General features: G+C 44.2%; 2 protein-coding genes across 12 annotated transcripts in view; one reads left to right on the top strand and one right to left on the bottom strand.

Moving 5' to 3' along the window:
• LOC139109815 (serine-rich adhesin for platelets) overlaps positions 1–11,476 on the bottom strand; it is a 34,099-nt gene extending 22,623 nt beyond the window's left edge. Inside the window, exons 1-2 of the mRNA XM_070669164.1 lie at positions 10,597–11,476; positions 2,545–2,645 (exon numbers count right to left, since the gene is read on the bottom strand). Of these exons, the coding sequence (XP_070525265.1) occupies positions 2,545–2,608 (64 nt within the window). The 5' untranslated portion in view covers positions 2,609–2,645; positions 10,597–11,476. The remainder of the gene's footprint in view (positions 1–2,544; positions 2,646–10,596) is intronic.
• Positions 11,477–11,883: 407 nt separating this feature from the next.
• LOC139109837 (Golgi integral membrane protein 4) lies at positions 11,884–20,871 on the top strand. Of its 11 annotated transcripts, XM_070669216.1 has the most exons (9): positions 13,465–13,714; positions 13,833–13,936; positions 14,245–14,401; positions 16,405–16,587; positions 16,745–17,220; positions 17,421–17,837; positions 19,022–19,473; positions 19,626–19,735; positions 19,809–20,870. In XM_070669216.1, the coding sequence occupies exons 4-9, from the start codon at positions 16,407–16,409 to the stop codon at positions 19,826–19,828; spliced, it is 1,656 nt and encodes a 551-aa protein (XP_070525317.1). In that variant the 5' UTR covers positions 13,465–13,714; positions 13,833–13,936; positions 14,245–14,401; positions 16,405–16,406; the 3' UTR covers positions 19,829–20,870. The 11 variants fall into 11 exon arrangements, with proteins under 11 accessions (XP_070525316.1, XP_070525314.1, XP_070525317.1 ...); XM_070669215.1 differs by lacking the exons at positions 13,465–13,714; positions 13,833–13,936 and adding an exon at positions 11,884–12,053; XM_070669214.1 differs by having other exon boundaries at positions 13,465–13,936.
• Positions 20,872–21,214: the final 343 nt, after the last annotated feature.

Below are 21,214 nucleotides of genomic sequence, written 5' to 3'. Positions count from 1 at the left end.
GGAGAGCGAGAGAGAGATAGATGGATATGTATGTACATCACGCGCATACACACATCCGTAGAACGCAGACATACACCGCAGCCCCTGACAACAGCCCCGAGGTGGTAAAAACCGGCCGGCTTAGTAATACCCGCGACAATCCCTCTCGGCCATCCGGTTCGTTTTGCAAAAGGCGTTGACAACAATGGTAATTAATGGCTTGCCTATCGCGGGCTATTAACGATATCGATACACCGTCCACCCCCGTTTTACGCGATATCGATTTATTTCTACGTCCCTTTTGAGCTTTCTCCCTTCCTCGCGTTTTATATACGGTTCCGCGCGATTCGTAGTATATAGATCCATCGGGACTTTATCATCGTTAGAATTGCGAAAGAGCCGATCCCGCCAGGAATGCGCAATTTCAGAGAATTTCTGGAATCCCCAGGAGCCGTTCAACGTAATGCATCAGAATCGCCGTAAATAAAAAGAAAAAGGGGCGGAATATATTCATAACGAGCAATATTGTATCTTCTATTCGTAATAAAAATTAATTTAATTATCTTAAAACAATTTATCTCTTCGTTATGTTTTAATCTCTAAAGTGATTAATTTTCACCGCGGCTTCGCATACATCGCACCCAGATATTTCATGAAGTAATAACATAAGTTATTTGCTTAATACTAAGCCAAATTAGTATCTGTAATTATACTATTGTCTATAGTAATAATTGAGCTAACTGACACTGAAATAGTACACAATATATACATATAAAAATTAAAATAATTAATGAGTTTAATCGTCATATGCTTAAAATCAAATATTTCTCGTTTTCTTCTCTTTTGTATTTTCGTCGGTTTAAAAATTCTTTCATTTTCTCGCAGCGTATTTTTCTCGAAAAGTTACACCGGACATAATTTCTGGAAGGAAGAAAGAAATTTTTTTTCCATCCGGGAATAATTTCAGACGTAATTTTCAGAAATAATTCGCAGAAAATTTTTCTATGGAATTTTTTTTTTTCTCTCTACCTCTTTCTCTCTCTCTCTCGGAGAAAATGCTGCCCTTGGACAAATTCCGGAAAATATTTCTCCTCTCAGTCAAACGCTTCTAATCCCGAAATAGGGGAAGACACGATATTACGTATCGACGATCCGGAAAGAGGTCCTGAAAGAGAAGCCTCGAAGAATTCGGATGCGGGAACAACGTCCACGATGGAAAATACGAGTTCACCCAAGTCGGATCTCATAAAAATATGGACTCACGTTCCGGATTGGTCCCAGCGAATTCTAGGGATCGAGAGATCCACGGCCAGCGGATCGCTCGCCGGCGAGATTCGCCGATGCCCGATCACGATCGAGCCTCGATAATTAGTTAACCGCAGCCGCCAACGACTCGCGGCGATTACGATCACGACCGGCGTGACTACTTTCAAAATCCCGCGTGTGTTTTGTATACATAAGAGCCGCGAGGTCCGTGAATATATGACGGACACGCCGCACCGCGTTGCGCAACGTGACGAGCGGGGAGAGCGCGGAGGTACGCGGTATACGACGCGCGCGATATCCTCGATATCGCGCGATACGTTCGTGTGCGTACACGCACGCGACACCGATCCACGGCCGCGAGGCGTTTACTTACGCGGCGTCGAAGGTGATTAGGTAATAACAAAGATAATGAGGTTGAAATTAACGGCTTTTAGCGTACCTGCATCGTTTTGATTAGGGAAAACAAGTTCTGTAACTTGTAAGGACGAAGACGTCGAGTTGCAACTCCTAGACTATGCGGTTACTCGAGAATAGCGTGACTCGGCAATTACACGTCGTGATAAAATAAAAATCGTTCAACGCTGCAAGCTCGTATGGCCGCAACTTGTTGGTATTTTTATTTCAAACCATTTTTTTTCTTTTTTTAACGCTTGCAATTTATCGTTGTTTTGCGTGCAGTCTTGATAAAACTGAATGTATCATTCTTATCATCTCCCGAGATTCGGAACAGAAAAAGTAACTATTTGGACATCCATCGGCAATGAAAACATCATCACGTCTCAATCACCTCGTCAGAATCTCGAAAACAATCGTTACGGAAAACGTAATTGTAATCAGGCAATCGGGCTCGCGTTTCGCGGCCGCGTGCACAGAGGTCGACGATTGCATTACGAATATTACGCAATGTCGATTAATGTCATCGATCGATTTATTAACACGAGCCGAATGTTATCCGCAGCGCTAAATATCTCGGCCGGGTCAGCCTTGGGAATACTCGAAAAGAAAAACCGCAGAAACCGCGGCGAAGTCTTACATCGATGAAATACGAGGCAATGGAGATATGACACTCCGCGTATACGAAAGAATTCATCATTATCTTGTTGTTGACTCGACGCGATTCTTAAACCGACGACGAGCGGATCTCTCGCGTCTGTTTTCTCGCGGGAGGCAGGTTTCTCGTGATTTAAATAACTATTAACGTGTCATCATGAATTATAATTCACGATATTTCAATGGATCGGACGTTTTTTTTTATCGCAGTAAGGTCGCAAGGTTAAAACTTTCACTGAAAAGACTCACCTCTGCTGGGTGCCGGTGGTGCCCTTTTGGGGGTGTCGTCGGCAGAGGGTGTTCTTTCCCTCATGTTTGCCCGCTGAGTCCTTTAGCCTCATCATTTAGTTCTGAAAAGAAAAGGAGAGAACATTTTTAAATCGACACCTTCGCAGAAAGACTTAATTATTATACATCTTATTAATTATAGCGACAAATGGATCTTTGAGCAAAAACAATTGCGATGGTGGAATAAAAACGACGAAGCTGGTCAGGAACAGTTCCGGAATTTTCAGAAAGCAAGAAGAAAGAGGCAAGAAAAATCGCACTCAAAGATGTTGAATTCAATTTTCAATTTTTTCTATTTAATACTATATTTTCCCTCGTTTCGCGCTTCCGGTGATTATCGCAGCGGCGATACGTTTGCTTTCATATTTGTTTGCTCATTAATAATTAGAACACGACGGTAACAGTGACACGAGTAGCTCGGCCGACTCTGCGGTGATCACGAACCAAGTTTGGTTGGCAAAAATCGCATTTCAATCGTTAAAGAAATCGCGGTTCCGAGGAGGCATTCGCTAGTCACGCGGAAGTTCGATACTCTCGCATGAACGCGAGGACCGAGATTCGATGCTGATCAAGGAGAAAGAAGGTGGAAGGGAAAAAGTGAGAAGAAAGAAGTGAGGAGAGGACAGGGAGAAAGGTGTTTGCCTTCGCCGAGAACCGAGCCGATGCCGACCGCGGAGGAAACACATCTCGCACGACCATCTTTCGAGAAGAAAATCTTTTCAAGCCACAACAATGGATGGAGCAGAATAGAACCCTTTTAACATATTTCGGTGCAAATATTATTCTTTTTTTTTTTTTTGCAGGATATGATACAACGAAGAAGTGGAGAGAAAAGAAAATTTTCACTCACTTTCTTGTGTGTTATATCAAATTTTTCGTTAAATTAAATATTTTTTTTTTAACTAAAGATCTAACAGCATTATTCTTAAAGTAATAATCACTACTTTAAAGTCTTCTTTTCTTTGAAACTTTAACAAGTTAAAAGCCTCGCGGACTTTTTAAGCAGCGACGGACGTCGTGTTACGTAACTTAAGTGGAAAATAAGGAAAATGCGAGATTTATTAAGGGTGTTACTTAAGAGTCGCGATAAAAGGAGTTTTAATGACGGCAAAGCGCACTGATGTATCGCGCTCGCTTCGTTAAGTCCGACAAAATAAGAAGATCGCAGGGTGGATGTAACACAAAGAGATCTGTCGGCGAGACCGGATGTGCGGACTTCTGGATTAAGCGATAACGTTTAAGTAGGAAATGAAGCAATACTGAACAAGGGGGAAAAAAAAAGAAAGAAAGCAACACGACGGAATCGGCGACGAAGAGGGAGGAAAAGGAAGAGATCGGCGGGGGAGAGCGCCCCTCTGTCCTGGGTGGAACTTAAAATATCGAGCGTCACGCACATCGACGCTGGCGCCGGAAACTCGGGAAACGCGACGTCGCGACGCGGCGCAGCGACTCGCCACGTCGACCCGACGCTCGTCGTCGTCGTCGTCGACAGGGAGAGAACCTAGAAATAGAACTTGGACGCCACTACGCGCCAGAAGCGGGCCTCGTCTCTGCGGAGACTTATGGGAATCGGTTGGTATTTTCAACAGGTGAAAAAGTAAAAGCTCTGGCGCGAAAGCCGGCGCAGAAATACCTAGACGATCCGGAGGGACGGTGACGTCAATTTCGAGTGCATAGGATCGGCGACAAGGACGAGCACGCGGCGTGTCCTTGGCCGCGCGAGACTATCGAGGGAAATCGTGCGCGAGAATGGCAAATAGTGATTTCTCTCGGATGCCACTTGATTCTCGTCCCTGTTAAATCAAAACGATATTTCCGAGATGTCGTACGGCCGCTCGTTGTAAATAAAAATCGAGGCTCTTTAGCTAAGAAAATTTAATTAGCGCGTTCCGCCAAAATAGCCGCGAGAATCAGTAATACTTGAAGCGAGAATGGAGATAGCAGTGCAGTTGATATGCCTTCTGGTCTCCTATTGATATCTGTTGAATCTATATAGTATATATATTGCTTTATTATGCGTGGTAGTTAATCGCGAAGAGATTAGATCTGAAACATCTAATGTGCTTTACAACTTGCTATAATTTTAAAATAGAGAATCATTATTTTCTACTACGTTATGCGTATCTTTTTCATACGGTCGAGTAAAATTCCACGATAATAAACTTAGGATCATGGCTAATATTGCGTATAAAAACTGATTACGTGAGTTAAATTAAATTGACGAGTTGCAACTTTATTCTTTCAGTCGATTTTTTTTCTAATTTAATTTTATCCGTGTCGAATTTTGCAAACATTGAAGTTCGCGAATTATTTACGAGCTTAGGAAGCCCCACGTAAAAAGATTTTTTATCGTATTGCGTCAACATTTTAATTTAACATCCGAATATTCGATCAATTCTATTATTCTCAACATCTCTGTCCTTTCTCGTGTAATGCGGAGAGAAGGCGACGCGACATTCATTCCTTGATGGAAAAATCCGCTGTATACCGTACGATTTTTCGCCTTTCCTTTCCTTTCCTTTCACGTTCGGAAAATCCGATGCTAGCCGGCGGTTTTTGTCGCGGATAAAAACAGTAACGAGATGAGAGTTTCCGCGGTTGGCAATTCTTCGCGAATGCCGGTGGTATTTCGTATTAATGTCTTACTCGTAGAAGCCGAGTTATCAAGCACGTCCGTGATTAAGTATCAATGCGAGAATTGATACGATAAAAAAAAAAAAAATTTATATAAATAAAAAATAAAAAATTAGTAAAAAAAAAAAAATTACTCAGCTTCAATTACTTCATTATCGATTGTGATTATCGTGGAACACGTTTCTGAATTATTAAAATAACGGCGATATGCAAGAGGCATGAAAATATTTGTAATCATCATCGTATAATCAACCGGCAAGCGATATACATTTTCCATATTTATAATACCGAACGCATATTTATAGCGTCGACGATTAAAGCGGTCGAGATTACGCCATTCAGTATCGCCGTTCGACGAATATCTCCTCTTAACAAAGTAAAACCTGTCGGGTTTGCATTAAACTTGAAAGCGCGATCGACCCGGTGGCCGTCGTGGTAGACTTATCGATTATTATTTGAGAAAAACGTGGCAGCCGGGAAAATGTTGAAAATCATCCGAGATAAAATTATCTCGGTGTTAATTTAATTTTGTTGAATTATCAACGGGCACTTGCCGCTTAATCGCAGATTATTTTGGCCGTAGTCGTTGCTATCTATACAGTGATAACAATGTTGTCGAATTGCATTCGCGTAGCTTTGATTACGCCGCTAAATGCAAAGTGCAATTAATTCTTTCCCGCCGTGGCATGTCAAGCAGCTGTTTTGAAAGGATATATATCGGCGCACAATGCAACAACGGATAAATCAAAAATATAATACACGCGCACTAAACATATGGGCGTTGAACAATCATCTCGCTTAGCAATACGATTAATGCGAGATTAATTTATTATTAACGTGCGCGATAATTCCACGCAAATGAGCTGAAATCCAACATCTCGCGGGATTTTATCGTTTTAAATGCGATAAGTGATTTCCAATGGCTCCCACGTCGAATTTTCTCTAAATTCCCTTCCGTTCGTCTTCTATTTTCACGATCTCTCTTTTTAAACGGCACGACACGAATCGTCAGACGGAATATTGGCAGTTATTACCTAGCGGTGGTTAGGAAATTGACTAATTAATTGCAGATTTAAGGACGCTAATTATCCCGATCTTTTATCCGACGTGTCTGCAAGATTTCATATTTCCTTTTTACCCGGTGGCTACTTGCGGATGCGCGTCCCGAAGGGCGTAATAAATCTCGACGGAGCTGAAACCCTATTTAGAAAAGTTCGCCGGAGCCATAACTTTCTTGCGCCTTCCTTATGGGTTTTCCCCGATTCTTCCTAACTATGCTCTCTCCCTCGCCTGGCGCTCCCTCCGGCTATCGATCGGCGCATTTCCATGGCAATGTAAACGTAATCCAAGCGTACATAATTAATACGGCTTGCTCCGCGTTGTGGAGCCCGTACTTGTTGATACGTCCATTTACGTCGCGCTCCTTAATCATCCATCGCGAATCAGACAATTTTGTCACCGCCCGATATAAGAGTACGAGGTTACTTCTCGAAACGATTCGCCAAATCCGAGCCACCTTGACCTAGCCGATACTTCCAACAATGAAAACGCTTTTTTCCCGAAGACGAACCGGCTGGTCGAGAAGTGTTACTCGCGAAAAATCCGTGAAAGAAACGAATTATTCGCACGGTATCCGCTTTATAAAAGCTGACCGACAGACAGCGCGACCAGACGACGGTACCGAATTATCTATTTCCACGTAACAAACAATTGCCATATCTGTTATTCAAAAGCCGCCACTTACGTTCGCGAACTCGAGCGACGTACGACGAAGTTGAAGGCTCGAAAATTACGGGACGTTAGATTTTAATACCAAGTTGCGACTGATACGGGAAATCTCGCGGAGAATGAAAACGCCTCGACTGACCGATCGGCATCGAACGTTGAAAAGTCGAACGCCTCGTTATAACTGCACTCGCATTATTCCGAGCCTGTTGTTCCGTACCTTTGTTTGCCGTCCGCGTTTTAATGGCCAAAGGGCAGCGGCGTTACGCAATCGGGCCGCCTGGTCCACGTCGCTTGTCGCGGAGTGCGCTTTTCCGTCGCGGCAGATCGGCGAAACGCGACACTGCGAGGCGAATCGCTTCTCTTAGGTGCGCTAACAGCGAAACGGTCTCGCGGTCGCGAGCATCGCCTCGGCCGCGCGCACGAGTCCAGTTGACCTACTTGCAACGGCGACGTCGACGTCGACGTCGTCGGCAACGCGCCTCTCCATCGTCAACGCCTAACAGAGAGATCCATCGGCAGCGCGAGCTCGCCTGTTCGCTCGTGCACTTCAATCCCAAACGTCACTTCGATGCGTGACGTCACAGAACGCGTATCGCGCGCTCAGATCTTCGTCCAGCACGCGAAATGCTTTCGAAAAGCACGCCAGAATCGATAACGCGGTGTTCCTGCCATCGGAAACTCACGTAACATTCCCAAATCGACCGTGTGCCCGTTCAAAGTTTTTGCGAAAACGGCCGGAACGATCGCGGCTGAAAATTTTCGCGCGTTTATCAAATGCGAATGCGCGTACGGGCCTTTTACCCACGATAATTCATTTTATCATCCTCGTACGCGTGAATTTTTTTTCAGGTTTTCACGGCTTTATATCTCATCTATCAGTGAATCGCTATAATTATCTTCGCCTCTTTCGTTCGTTATATAACGTAATTCTAAACGCGGCTATCTGTTTCCGAATCGCGAATTCGCGACGCGAGAGAGCCGCGTTTCAGTTAGCGTAGGATTAAATTCAACGGTCACGTCGCGTTAAACGAGGCGTATATCGCTTTTCGTGTATAATTACTTCGCCGTGCCACAGTTTCTTTTTTTTTCAGACTCATTAGAAGTACCATTACAGAGCGTCTTTACATCAAAGTCCAATAAATTTTCCCTCCCCTCCGCCTCCGCCCAACCTCCCCATGAGTTTGTCGTTTCATTTTTCAAAAATGACGTGAGCGTTATTTACTCCGCAATTAAGGACTCGCGCGCGTAAGAAAGACGGGGCTATAATCCGCCGCGTCGGGATTTCGAAGCTGAATTCGACGCGCGGGGCCTACTTTATTTTTTTTTTCTCTTCTTTTTTTTCTTCCGCCAGCGAAACGGGCTTTGCGAAGCCATGCTCGGCCGGCAAGATTGGTTTACCGTCCCTCGCAACGTCGTGTGCAACGTATAGACCGTGTTGACGAGCACGGCGAGCGCTCATCGCGTGCGTCCCGGTTCGCTTTTTAACCCTTTACGACAAACGCGCCCAGGTAGCGGGTCCACGACGACAACTACACGTCTCTAGCGAGCGGTCCAGAGATGATGCTCAATTACAATCGTAGAATCCGCCGTTGCCGAGCCGCTGACGCGAGCAATATAGCCGCGGTCACGCGACAAGGCGAAGGAAAAATATAGAGCGCCGAGTATCGATTTATTGTCGAAAAGTGTCGGCGGGAGATTAATAACTCCGCGGACAGAAGCTTGCGAGACCATCCGTGCAGTTTTAACGATTTCGCTTTACGGCTTCGCCGACGCGTTTGGTTTCCGCGATAAAGAAACACGCCGAGGATTAGGAATTACAACGGGACGGGTAATGTAATTAACGCGCGCGGTGTACGAAACCCGGGTAAGGAGTCGCGGGACGCGTTAATTATGTAATCAAAGGGTTTTCCCGGCAGATGGTCGAACTTACCGGAGGTGCTTGGTAACAGATTCGCCGTATCGGACCCGGTGAAACGAAATCGGGTCCAGACTCACGGAGGCATATCGAATTCATGCGCGTGTCCGTCTCGCGAAGAGCAGCCGGTTGGTAACGATCGCGATGCTACGCCGTTCGTCTCGATCGTCTCGCGGCTGGCAAGGTTTTTACCTTGGAAACGATCTAATTATCGCGAACAATGACGAGCTTCGCTCGAACTGATATCCCAGTTACCGAGGGATAGTTTCGCGGCGGCTAATGGCGTTATAATGGGTTCTCGGCTCGCAGATGCCGATTGCAATCGCAAATCGCGTCGATAAGCCGGCCACCCGGGACGCCGGACGAAATGCCGATTGGGGAAAGCCCGAGGCGGAAAAGCCGGCGGCGTTCACGGCGTTGAACGAACCACCATGTTAGCGTCGACTCGGGGGGTCAGGCTCTCGTCCTACTGCGCAGTAACGCCATCGAAAAGCTTTACTCTACTTTTGCCGACGAAAACCCGCCGCCGTGTCCCTTCATTAGGCGGTCACTCGTTATCGCTAAACGTGAAGGGCTAACCGAGAGGAAAAAGAGCCGTTTTAACGCGACATCCCGTGTACTTCGTCAAGGCGATGCAGGCCGCGGGCAAGGACCTCCGTGTTTGTTTCGGCGAAATTGTGGGAAATGAGTCAGTAGGGTAAAACTCCAATCAATAAAGGGCCTAAAGCTCTGTACTACGCGCCGAGCACACGAGAGAGAGAAAGAGAACGAGGAAGAGAGAGGGCGACGCGACGTTATCTGAGGTGATAACGTCGCTCTCTCTTCCTCTCTCTTTCTCGTATTTTTTTTTTCCCCACCCGATATCAAGCTTCGCCACCGTTCGCGAGTTTTCATTTTTTTTCCGCAAAGGGAGATTATTCTACCGAGGCTTCTCGCTGCATAATCAATCGTTCCCCGATCGCCGGCGTTTTCTTTCGCGGACAACTGTTACGCGACACACTTACGCGCCGAAAATTCCGGCCGTCGGCTGCGAACGCGGAGCGTTTCAGACGTCGATGAGATCCGAGATTTCGAGCAGATAAACGGAGATAGAGAGAAAGAGGGCCGATCGCCAAATTCGAGAGAAAAAAAAAAAACTGCCGACGGAGACGAGATCGATCGAGTTTTTACGCCTCGCAGGAGAGATTCGGCAAGGCTCACCGCGGGGAACTCTCCGCAACGGGACTTTCGCGGCGCAACGACGAACGCGGTCGCCGACCGTCGGGCGAGAAAGACGTCGTCGGCGGTCACGTACGCCCGCGGGAATCAATAGACGAAGAGCTCTCTCGCCGCGCGATTTTCTCGCGGATCCCGTTCCCGACACGTCTCCCGGAATACGGTCGTGTTTTTCCTTCCGCGCTACGAACCGACACGCACGACCGGCGGAGCAAACGGTACGGGCGTCGATGGCACGCGCGCGAGGAGGAAGCCGAGCGATACGCGGCCGGAAAGAGAAATGCCAAGAGAAATTATTATTCCACACTGCGGGAGCAGCGAGTCGCGAGAGGGGGGAGGGAAGGGGAGAAGAAGACGAGAAAACGAGAAGCGCGGATATCGGACATAAATAATCCAAAGCTAGCGGAAAAGCGCGGGCTGAGCCGACGGGCTTTCCCGTCGGCGAAATCGAACGGCCATTGAGACTCGCTGGACGGTCGTTGGGTTGCCGGGCGGACTAGAATTGTACGTGGAATACTTACAGCATCTTGCGGGCGGCGGCATCGTCGACGAGGCGCGTCGCAGCGGCAACGGTCGACTCCGAAGCAGCGCAGCAACGACGGCGGCGGCGGCACGGTCAGTGTTGAACGGCGGGTAGCTCTGGCGTGCAGGCTCCACGGCGACGACGACGGCGGGGCACGGCACTGGAGCAACGCACATGTCACTGTCACCGGCGATGGCCGTCCTTGCCCCTCGTTCCCTCGTGTTTGTTTTTTCCCTTGTTTTATCACGCGGGTACAGGAGGCGCGGCTCGCGGAGCGACGGGTCTGGCTTCGGACGCGCGACACGACACGACGCGGCGGTGCGGCGCAGCGCGGCGCGGCGCGACCCGACGGCCGTCGACGAGAGAACCGACGCGGGAGAGACGGAGGAGAGAGCGCGAAGGAGAGAGACAGGGAGAGAGAGACGGGGGAGAAGGGAGATGGAGAGAAAGAGAGAGAACGAACAGGCACGATGGAGGAGAGACAAGGATAGCGCGACGTTGGGAGGGAGGAATAAAAGCGCACGTCCGCCGTGCGATGGGTTTCCTACTTCCGGCCGTGTGTTTCTTCTCCGGGGTCCGGGCTTCGTCGCGGGTCTCCTCGCTTCACTGCGATGGCCAGGTCGACGCGGTCGTTCGGCGAAACCTTTCCAACAGCCTCTCTTGTCGACGCGCAGCGCGACACCCGAGCCGATGGGCGGCGCAGGAAAAGAGCGCGAGAGAGACGGACGGAGAAAATGACAGACTAGACAGAGATGAAGGACGAGAGAGAGCGCGGCGGGTGCGAGCGCGCTTCGGCTCTCCCTCGTACGCTTGCGTGCGATAGCGAGTAGTCCTTGCGAACCGACACGATGCAACCGAGATCCCTAACTGAGCGGCCGTCGCCCGTTGAGCCGTGCCCCGCGAGATGACAGTATCACCAACTGTTGTTTGCGCCAACAAAAACTTCACTATTCTTCATCTCGATCACTGATTGGTCACTGAGTCACGCGTCCGTGCGACCATTCGCCCGATGGGGCGCCACTTGTCAATCGCGTCTCGAGATGCACCATCTTGTTCGGCGCGGAAAAATCTTTTCTCGAACCGCCTCCCAGAACTTGAGAAACGAGCGAATCGTTAGAGTTCGCGAGTCCCTTTTACAGATCGTTTTACTTACAGCCTCCGTATGCGAGGCCGGTTCGCGGACGCCGAAAGGATGCCGATAAACCGCGCCTATGTCAGCGCGTCGCCGCGCCGTGTCGTCCGCCCCCGCCTCCACGTTTCTCGAGTAACGGCCGCGTGCAACCGCTGGCGCCATCGGCAGTCATCGTTCGCACGCGCGTCGCGACGGATTGTCGCCATTTCGCCGAACGGCGACCACGACGACGAGGACGAGGACGAGGACGCTGACGTAGGGACGCGCGCGGCGATGAAGGAGAGCTGAGCGCGGCTCGCCGTCGGTCGCGCCGGGCACACGAGGTACGTTTCACTGCGACTGAATCAGACTGAATGCCGCGTCGCTGGACGCGGCTCTCCGAAGCATCGCTATAAAGTTGGCGCGTCAGTGCGTTCTTCTTCTTTTTCTTCTCGCGTTCTCCTCGTTTGCGCCACGCTTCAGCCCGCAGGCAGCGTCGTTTCGACGTTTCTTATCGCGGTGTCAGTGGTATCACCAGCATTGTGCTCATTGCTGATGCAGCTTCTCTTCGACGAAGATACGAAGAGACGTGACTATACTGCCGACGTCTAGAGGTTAACTCTCCTCGGTGAGACGCTCGTCCTACCTCGCGACGCTCTTTTCCGCTTAAAAATCTTTCTTTGCCATATGGCTCCGGCATTAACCGACCTCGGTCACCCGGTAAAGATTGAATTAACGCGGATGCCAAATAAAATACTCGCCAGCCTCGTCCCGGAATTCCATCCGCGGAAAACGTTATCGGAGACTCCGCGTCGTTTTTACGTTACGCTATTGTTTACGTCGCTTAATGGAATTAAGCTCGTAAAGCCTGTTTTTATGGTAACGCACGTGGAAGTGTTTCTCTCACGTGTCGCACGTAATAAGCCGCAGTTTTTACCGTCGTTTTATAATAACCTTAAATTTGTCGTACGTAATCAGCAGCGCTATTATCTGCGCGATTAATAAGAATCAAGTGCGCTCGTCAGCGGCGAAATTATTATCCGCGTTCAAGTACACGTTTGATCTCGAGAATCTTCGTTTTTGTGTAATTTTCATTTACATTTCACAGAGTACGTATATCTAGCTCTTTTTTTTTTTCTTTTTTTTTTAATCAAGATAATATATTTTAAAATTAAAAAATATATATATTTGTATAAAAAATTGTATGAAGAATTGCGTGAAGATAGCAGACTGTGTTGTTTAGGAAAAAAAATTCTTTTCACACGCTTTACTTTCTCGATATGCATCTGCCGTGTAAAAAAATGTTTATATTTAGCGGCATAATCGCATAAAGGAAACTTTGTAATATATATTTAAAACAGGTTTATAACTTCGCTTACACGTCAGTGCAAAAATGAGGAAAAAAAAAACTTTTTTTTACACAATTAACTTCATCCCGGTGATTCTGTAAAATGTTAATTTTCATTTAGAGATTGCGCAATTTTTTCTCATCAAGTCGAACGAGATTGTAAAGAATTAACGAGCATGCAGATCCCGCGAAGCGTCGGTGTACTTTATCATTTACACGCAAATGGTAATTCTGCTGCGCGATTAATGACACTAATTCGACGGCGGATCCGGGAACGGATCTCGTCGCGAGCGAGACGTCACTCGCGCGATTCCACGTGTACGAATCGCGGGATGGACGCCGTCCCGTCGTTTAGCTGTAGGGACATTCTCACATTCAGATTGCCGGTCTGTTGGTCCCGGGATCAACTGAAAGGCACGCGGCTTGTCTACGTGTCGCGTCGCCTCACGCTAATGGTCGTGTGCTAATTAATCCGAGAACGAAAAGGTAACGGCGATCCGCGACAATGCGACACATCTCCATCGATCCGTTTGGTCGATCAAAATTTTTTGCCAAAGCGGATGCATTAAGGCACACCATAAGAGAGACACGGATAAAGTAATCCGCCTTAAAAATCCAAGTCCGGAGATTCACGTGTGAAAGAACATCGAGGCAATGGTAGATGATTGATAATATTTGATAATATTATCTTTATTATGACGCATAATAATAAATAACGAACATTAATTATTCTTGTAATACGATAACAGTGATTTTATTAAATTTTTATTTTTAGGTATAATCACTGAGTTCTAATTGCCACGAAAATTTATTTAATCTGGAAAATCTCTTGGTATTGTAATTTTCCAAAGAAAAAAAGAAAGACAAAAAACTTATTAAGTACGTACTTGAAGTCCTTATCTTAGCGTTTAGGAAAATTTTCTCTTTTCTAGATAAAATTCTAGTCTAACTGCTTGATGAGAGAAGAAGAAGAGAGAGAGAGAGAGAAGTATAGGTTTATTGCAGAGTTGATCTAAAAATAAACTTCTGGCTAATCTCGAGCTATTCGCGTTTTATCAAGTGCGAGATCGCGATTCAGATTAAATTTTCTTACTATCAGGTTTATCGTCAGTTTTTTAGTATAAAAATTTTCTTCGCGAAATTCAGTTTTATATCATTTTTTATTTACACAGAGTATTTATTTCCAGTAGTCCTGATGCGTGCATCTTTTCCCCTTTGTGCCGGAGATAGAACGAGTGAGAGGGATTCGAGCGAAAGGAAAGAGGAAAGTTAATGTAAAAAAGTATGCATGCGCACGTACATCTCCGCAACGAATCTAATCCAAGTGTACAATTGCACACAAAGGTATTTCCTAACTGCATACGTAAGAAGCTACTTTTCCGAAAGACTTACACGAAGGTGGCAAGGAAACGAAGGTCCCCAAACGTTAGATAAAACGAGCTCGGTCAATTTGTAAATGACTTAGGCGATACTATCGAAGTGCCTTTGAAGCGCCAGCGGTCGATGAATAAATGAATGTCGTTGCACCGAGAAGAGACGCTCGTCTTCTTTTTCTCTCCAGGGAAAAAAAAAGGAAGTTGTGCTTTTATTCCTTAACGCCGTGCAGGATGACTTGTGAATTAAAAGTAAACACGATTGCCCGGCGGGCTTGAAATTAATCTCAAACGGAACTCACGTTATGATCTTGGTAATCAAGTAATAAGGATTTTCGGTTTCAACGCCGCGAGTCTTATCCGCGTTGCAATCAGAGGACTAATATGTTTGGACGCATTACAACGCGCGGTAATTTATCAATGTTATATTCAGTATAGCTTTACTTCGTCAACAATGGTAATAATGTCAACAATTTATTATGTAAATTATTGTAGATTCATACCAACGTGAGAAGTACGCCTCGTTGCAACGGCTTGTATCACTCGGTGTTTCCGCAGCTGTCGGATACGCATTTTAACGCAATCTATATGCATTTAGCTCGCCGATTAATAAACAGTTACGGGGATCCTGTCGCTGCCAAGTTAATTGCCAAGTCGAACGTCAAGGTGCTCTGGTGCGCGTCGCGGTGAATGTTTCAAATCCAATTTGCGGGATGTTTCGCCATGCGTTTCCTACTCAGAACTCGAACTGAAAATTATCTCAGATGACTTGGTGTTTCCTGCATGTGTGTTACGAAGACAATATGCATATCGGCACGACGCTTCCGCAACTCGTGGCGGAATGCCAGATGCACGTACGAGTTCAGGTCCGTTTGCGAACAAGCGTCACGTTTCCGCGCGAACGGTACATACACGTGTGGCTGGGCGCGTCGCGCTCCTCTTCGTTATTGTCTTTTTTTTAATCTTTTTTGTTTTCGTTTGTTGACGGCACTGTTGTGCTCTCATTGCCGTGTCGTGTTCACAAATAAAACAGGACTCCTATCGCGCGTGCTCCGAAATGTCAGTGAACTCGAATCTAGCTACCAACCCTTCGCGCCTCTTACCGCTTCGTCTTCTCAGATATTTTCTGTTCTGCTCAGCGAAAATTCTCATGAATATAGTAGGAAAAAGAAAAAGTACGCGAGGCTCTAATGCGAAGAACAGATGGACTAAAGTAAATTGCGAGAGATCTGTGAAAGCAGCTAGTTTTAATTCTCAGAATTGGCGATTGATATGCACGCAACACGTTTTTAAAATAATTTGCTTAAAATCGATATAATTAAATGATAAAGTTCAATTTTTAATTAAAGAAGCATTTTTGTTAATTTAAAGTTAATCTCCGATTTATCGCAGGAGTTTTATGCCAAACTTTTTTTCTCCTGTTAATAAAATGCAATTGCTTATATGCAAAAAGTTAAGGAATTAAATAGCTTGCGGTAACTGGTTTCTATCTGCTAGAGATTCGATTGGCGAAGACAAAAGAGCACTTGGGCAATGTTTCTCCGTTTTTCCGAGGCTGAACGGTAATAGGACGATACGGACGAAAAGGAACGAAAGTGAAAGCTAAACGATTCGTCGGTCCAACGAGGCCAGCGAGAATGTTTCGTAAATTACACTAATAATACTGGATGGCCGACCCTGATATTCCTTATGTTCAATCCTTCTGTTCTTTTTTTTTTTATCTATTTTATTTCTTAGTATCTAATACCGTTCTTTAGTTTTTTTCGCTGCTCTGCTCGATAGATATCTTTACGTGAAAACGTGTGAGCGAGGGCTTGCGTATCGTTACATTATGACAATTTATAACGTGTCAAGTACACGCATATATGAATCTGTAATTAAGCGCACAGATATACCGCTGGTAAATGTGACAGCCTCGATTGTTTTTATAACGAGATATTATAACGAGCATACTTACTTGTTTTTTGTCGACAGTGATGAGCGGTTCGCGGCTTGGTCGAGGCCGAGGTGGCCGCCTGGCTTTGTACGGGGGTTGCGCAGTGGTAATGCTCTTGTTGACGATCCTGTACCGCAACACCATTTCGGAGATGACTAGGCTTCAAGAAATGCAAGTGCAATGCCTTCATCAGCAAGAATCTCTCGCTGCCCAATTACAAGGTATGTAGATTTTATAATTAAATTGCACATTCACAACAAACTTTATAAATCAAGAATTTATATTCTATTTTTATAATTTTATTTATTGCTGATTTTAATTAATTGATGTTTTTATAATTAAACACGTCACTAATGTGATAATATATAATTTTTTTAGTAATATTTGAATACAAAGTACGACTGGAAAAGTCTTTGGCCGAGGAAAAGAGCTCAAACGCCGCTGTGAAGCAAGAGTTACAACAACGTGCGACGCGGGAAAAATCTTTGCGCGATAAGGACAGTATAGAGGCGATGCAAAGGTTCAATTCGCTTCAGCAGACCTACAAGCTCTTGCAAACAGAGCATCAGGATTTACAGGAGGAATGTAAGAAGCGCGAGAAGCAAGCATTGGACGAAACCAACAGACTAGAATCGACGCTGCAGGACCTGCGCGCTCGCATTCGGCAAGCTCAAAAAGACAAATTCAAGGATTTGGAGCACTTGAAAACCAAGTACCTGGAAATAGATGATGAGAAGACCAGACTGCAAGAAAAGTACGACGAACTGCTGCAAAATAGGGACAATACCGGTAGTACCGTCGACCATCTTAGGAAAGAGATCTTTCAGCTCAGACGCGAATTGGAGAGCGCTAAAGTACGTCACTCGTTTCTTAAAAGCATAACTTAATATTAATGTATTTTACTAAATAACATTAAGTTCATAGCATTACGGTTACAAATTATATATTGTAGGTCAATATTAACTTATATTAATTTATATTATTTAAAATTGCGAGAAGAGTCTATAAAGTTATGTAAAGACATAAAAATTGTAATTGTTTTTATGAATTTCAGAAATTCTATGCTAGAAGTACATCTCCTAGTTCAGTTCTGATGACTCCACGGGCGTCAGTGTCACAATCGGCGTTGCAGAAAGAAGATTCCCAACCGATCCCGGCGCCACAGCAACAGCCACAGGTAAGTGCGCCGCAGCCATCATACGTGTCTCATGATCATCGCGCAGTCGGAGAAGCGACTCCGTCGGTGGGAAAGACGTTAAACGACGACGCCAATGAGCCAGCCAACGATATTAGGTTCGTTCAGCAGAATGGCAACATCGTTCCAGCTGGTCCGAGTGAAGTGAAAGAGATGGGCGAGCAGCACGAACCCTCGGCTAACGACTTACAGCAAAAGCAGCAGAAAGATGTTGTCGAGCGCCCGAACATTATAGACGAAGAGAAGAATAACCTTGAAGAAGAACAAAGAAAACAGGTAATGCCACCGCCGTTGACTCGAGATAACGATGGTCCGAGGAATGACGCTTCGGTGGTGCCGGGTTCGCAAGCCGAGCAACCTTTGGTACAACCTGCCGTTGAGCGAGCGTCCACGGTCGCGTCTGGTCGATTAATCGGTGTCAAAAGCCATGCAGAAGATGACGAACTGCAAATTTTGCAGGAAAGAATAGATGGGATTTTAAACCGTGATGTGCCTCGTAGTACAATTCGTTAAATCTTGCATTTAACTTTTTATTACGTATTTACGAGTGAATTATTTGCAAATTGACAATCTTATAGATATCTTTACCGTTACGTAATTGAAATGTTTTTAGATAAATGTTAAATGTTTTTGAAAAAAATATTAAGAATTTATAGAGATTTTATTACTTTAAATCAATACGTATGAATCACCTAAATTGTAGAAATTTATAGAAATTATATTCGTGTATATATACATGTAATCTTTTTGATCAATCTTTTATCTTCTTTAGCTTTTGTTATCGGAAATAGAATACTTATGTGTATGCGTAAAATGGCTCGTGAGCTGTACTGAATGTGCCTGTATATCTGTGTTCTATAATGCATTAATAAATTGTTATTACGTTTATCTGCTTGCATTTTTATTGGCAACAACCTAACTATTATCAGCTTCTGCATCGCGCTTTTATTATATTGCCAACGTCAGTTAATTTTGTTCGAGGCCATCGCCTTTAACTGTGCTAAATAAGCGCTTGAAAATTTATTGAACTGTGAAAGCTTGTTTTTGTTTACACAGTGTAGCTGCTCTTTTCAGATTGCTAATTAATATAACTTCCAATTGGAGTTGCACCAATAGAACATTGCATCATACATTTCCATTTGTAGTTTATCGTCATTAAACAGATTTTATTTTTAATACGAATAAAACTTTATACAGCTACATCGTAGAGAATTTATGTAGTAAGATTGTCAGTGATTGATAATAATATAGAAATGAATTACATGGAATTAATGAAACAAAAAATAGAAGTGTTTTAACGTATTTCGATAAGTAACAACTATTGATAACCGGTTCTATCATATAATCATGCAATTACAAGGATTGAATAACTAAAGACGTTCTCTCCAGCAGTTCTCTCATTTGCCATCGCTCCATGATCGTACTATACCGTATGTAATTATGTGTATTATTTTTTTCAGAACGTGGCAAGTTCACAAAGAGCAGATAACATCACTACAGCGAATGCTAATTTGGCTGTATCACCATCTGTGGTTGATAAGCCCGCACCTCTACCAGCCAGACCCCTGTCGAAAGTTAAGGTGCCGGTTGGCGTATTGCCCATACCGGAAATCATCGAGCAGAACGACGATGCGGATAAGGATAAGCGTCAGGAAGAAATTCGAAAGCGGGAGGAAGCTGTAGCGATTAATAATAATTTGCAATCGCCGCCAAAACTCGCTCTTGGGAATGCAGCAGATGATAAACAGGAAAAAGAACCGATAGTCGAAGCCGGTAATTTGGACCCACCGTTTGTTGCAAACCCTCCCGTTCGACACGTTGGTGAACACCTCGAAAGGAGAGCAAAAGACGCTTGGTTGAGGGTGGGACCTGGAGTACAGGAGGTCGGTGAAGAACTTAACCGAGTTCCTGGGTAAGCTCCAGTATTTTTATCGTAATAGAAAAATTATTTATAAAGAGCGTATTCATTATCAGTATGCATAAAATATTTAGATCGCATAATATTATTATACGTAAGTCTTCTTTATTTAAATCTTTTAAAAATGCATTTAATTGTGATTTTAGATTGGACGATGGGCAAGCTAATGGTGGTGATGATCAATACGATGGCGATTACGATAAAGAACAGCAAAAGAATGATATTCATCTGGCAGAAGGCGAAGACGAGGGGGAAGGTAACTTGAGAACGATTTGATCTCACTACATTGATGTCGCAAATGCGAATTTATTCTCACATCTAAATTTCAGACGAGGGCGATGATGTTTGAATATCCGCATAATTTGAAGCAAGAAAAGAGGGAATAAAATCAGTGGTATCGTTCAAACGTTTTTTAACGTGACAAGACCGGATGGTACAAGAGGAAGTCGGTTGAAAAATAGTTAAACGACCTGATCTGACCTGACCTGACCGATATTTACAATCGCTCGGGTTTAATCAGCGAAAAATACTTATTATGTATTATAATGTCCGAACGATTGTTCAATGGGATATTTCACGAAGGACTGCTGATAGAGATTCAATCACACCTTCATCAATCTTTCATACGGAAATTCTTATACAAGATTTTCACTAAATATCGATATATGATAGTATAGACACGGTACAAATATTGTCATGCGTGTCCGAGCGTTTGACGAAGACTTAGGCGGTTCCGATCATTTAAAAAGGTTCAGAATGAACTGTTGTATACTTTCAAAGAAAGAAAAGTAATATAGACTGTATTTTTCTAGATTAAGATATCATCGTGCACGAGTCGAGTGACTTAATCGCGTTTATTACTTGAGACACATTTGATTATCACGACGACAAAAGCACATTGACAGTATTTTAACAAGTTCATTAAAATAACACATTAATTTAAATATTTTAGATTATATATTTTTCTTTTATCAATGTGCATTGTCGATAACGACTGCAAATTATTCGTGTCTTTAAGTAAAATTAAAAATGGACTTGCTATCGAATTGCTATAATATATATGTATGTATATGTTTATATACTAACAAATTGATATGTTATTAAATTAATATTTTTTGTTACGAGTTTTATTACGGAAAAGCGAATAGAGAAATATTTTGCAGTCTTATTTATTTTATTTTTATTTTTTTTTTTTTGTTGTAAAACTTGAATCTCTTGATTTAACTGACCAAGTTAAGCATTTGAGAACTTAACTGAGGAAAATATAATTATTAGCTGTTCAAGATGAATGTAGGATAACAATTTGTTATAGTTATAGATTTTTAGTTATTTACATATACACATATACAGAGACGATAAATGTACATAACGTTTTTTTCGTAATAAAAATGATTAAAAAAAAAAAGAACTGACTTTAATCTTCTTTTCAAACCCGCTATTTTTTAACGTAAGGTTTGCTTTTAGCAATATAATTCTAATGTATTATTAGTGAAATCGATAATTCAAGATTAAATTATTAATGGTTTAAAGTTTAAAGTATTTAAACAGTTAGGTAGTACACTGAAAGGCAGATATGGCATTTGCTTCGGCGACGGCGGCTAGTGTACGTTATCGGAACGTGGTGTGTGTAAAATCACATATGAAGCGCGCGCGTAAATGTGTCTCGGTGTGACGGTCGCGAAGGACTGAGGGAGAACGCGCTCAACGCGCCCCACTACCACCTCTCCCGTACTCG

Source organism: Cardiocondyla obscurior, linkage group LG18, assembly GCF_019399895.1.
Source record: "Cardiocondyla obscurior isolate alpha-2009 linkage group LG18, Cobs3.1, whole genome shotgun sequence".
NCBI classification, from domain to species: domain Eukaryota; kingdom Metazoa; phylum Arthropoda; class Insecta; order Hymenoptera; family Formicidae; genus Cardiocondyla; species Cardiocondyla obscurior.
Note: the sequence above shows the minus strand (reverse complement) of the source record. Positions and strands in the feature narration are given on the sequence as shown.

What these genes read in the sequence shown, in the direction of transcription:
- LOC139109837 (XM_070669211.1), top strand. Translation starts at nt 15,272, where the DNA reads ATGCCAGATGCACGTACGAGTTCAG. An exon ending in AGATGCACGTACGAGTTCAG is followed by an intron (nt 15,297 to 16,404) that starts GTCCGTTTGCGA and finishes TTTTGTCGACAG; the next exon opens with TGATGAGCGGTTCGCGGCTT. An exon ending in AAGAAGAACAAAGAAAACAG is followed by an intron (nt 17,838 to 19,021) that starts GTAATGCCACCG and finishes TATTTTTTTCAG; the next exon opens with AACGTGGCAAGTTCACAAAG.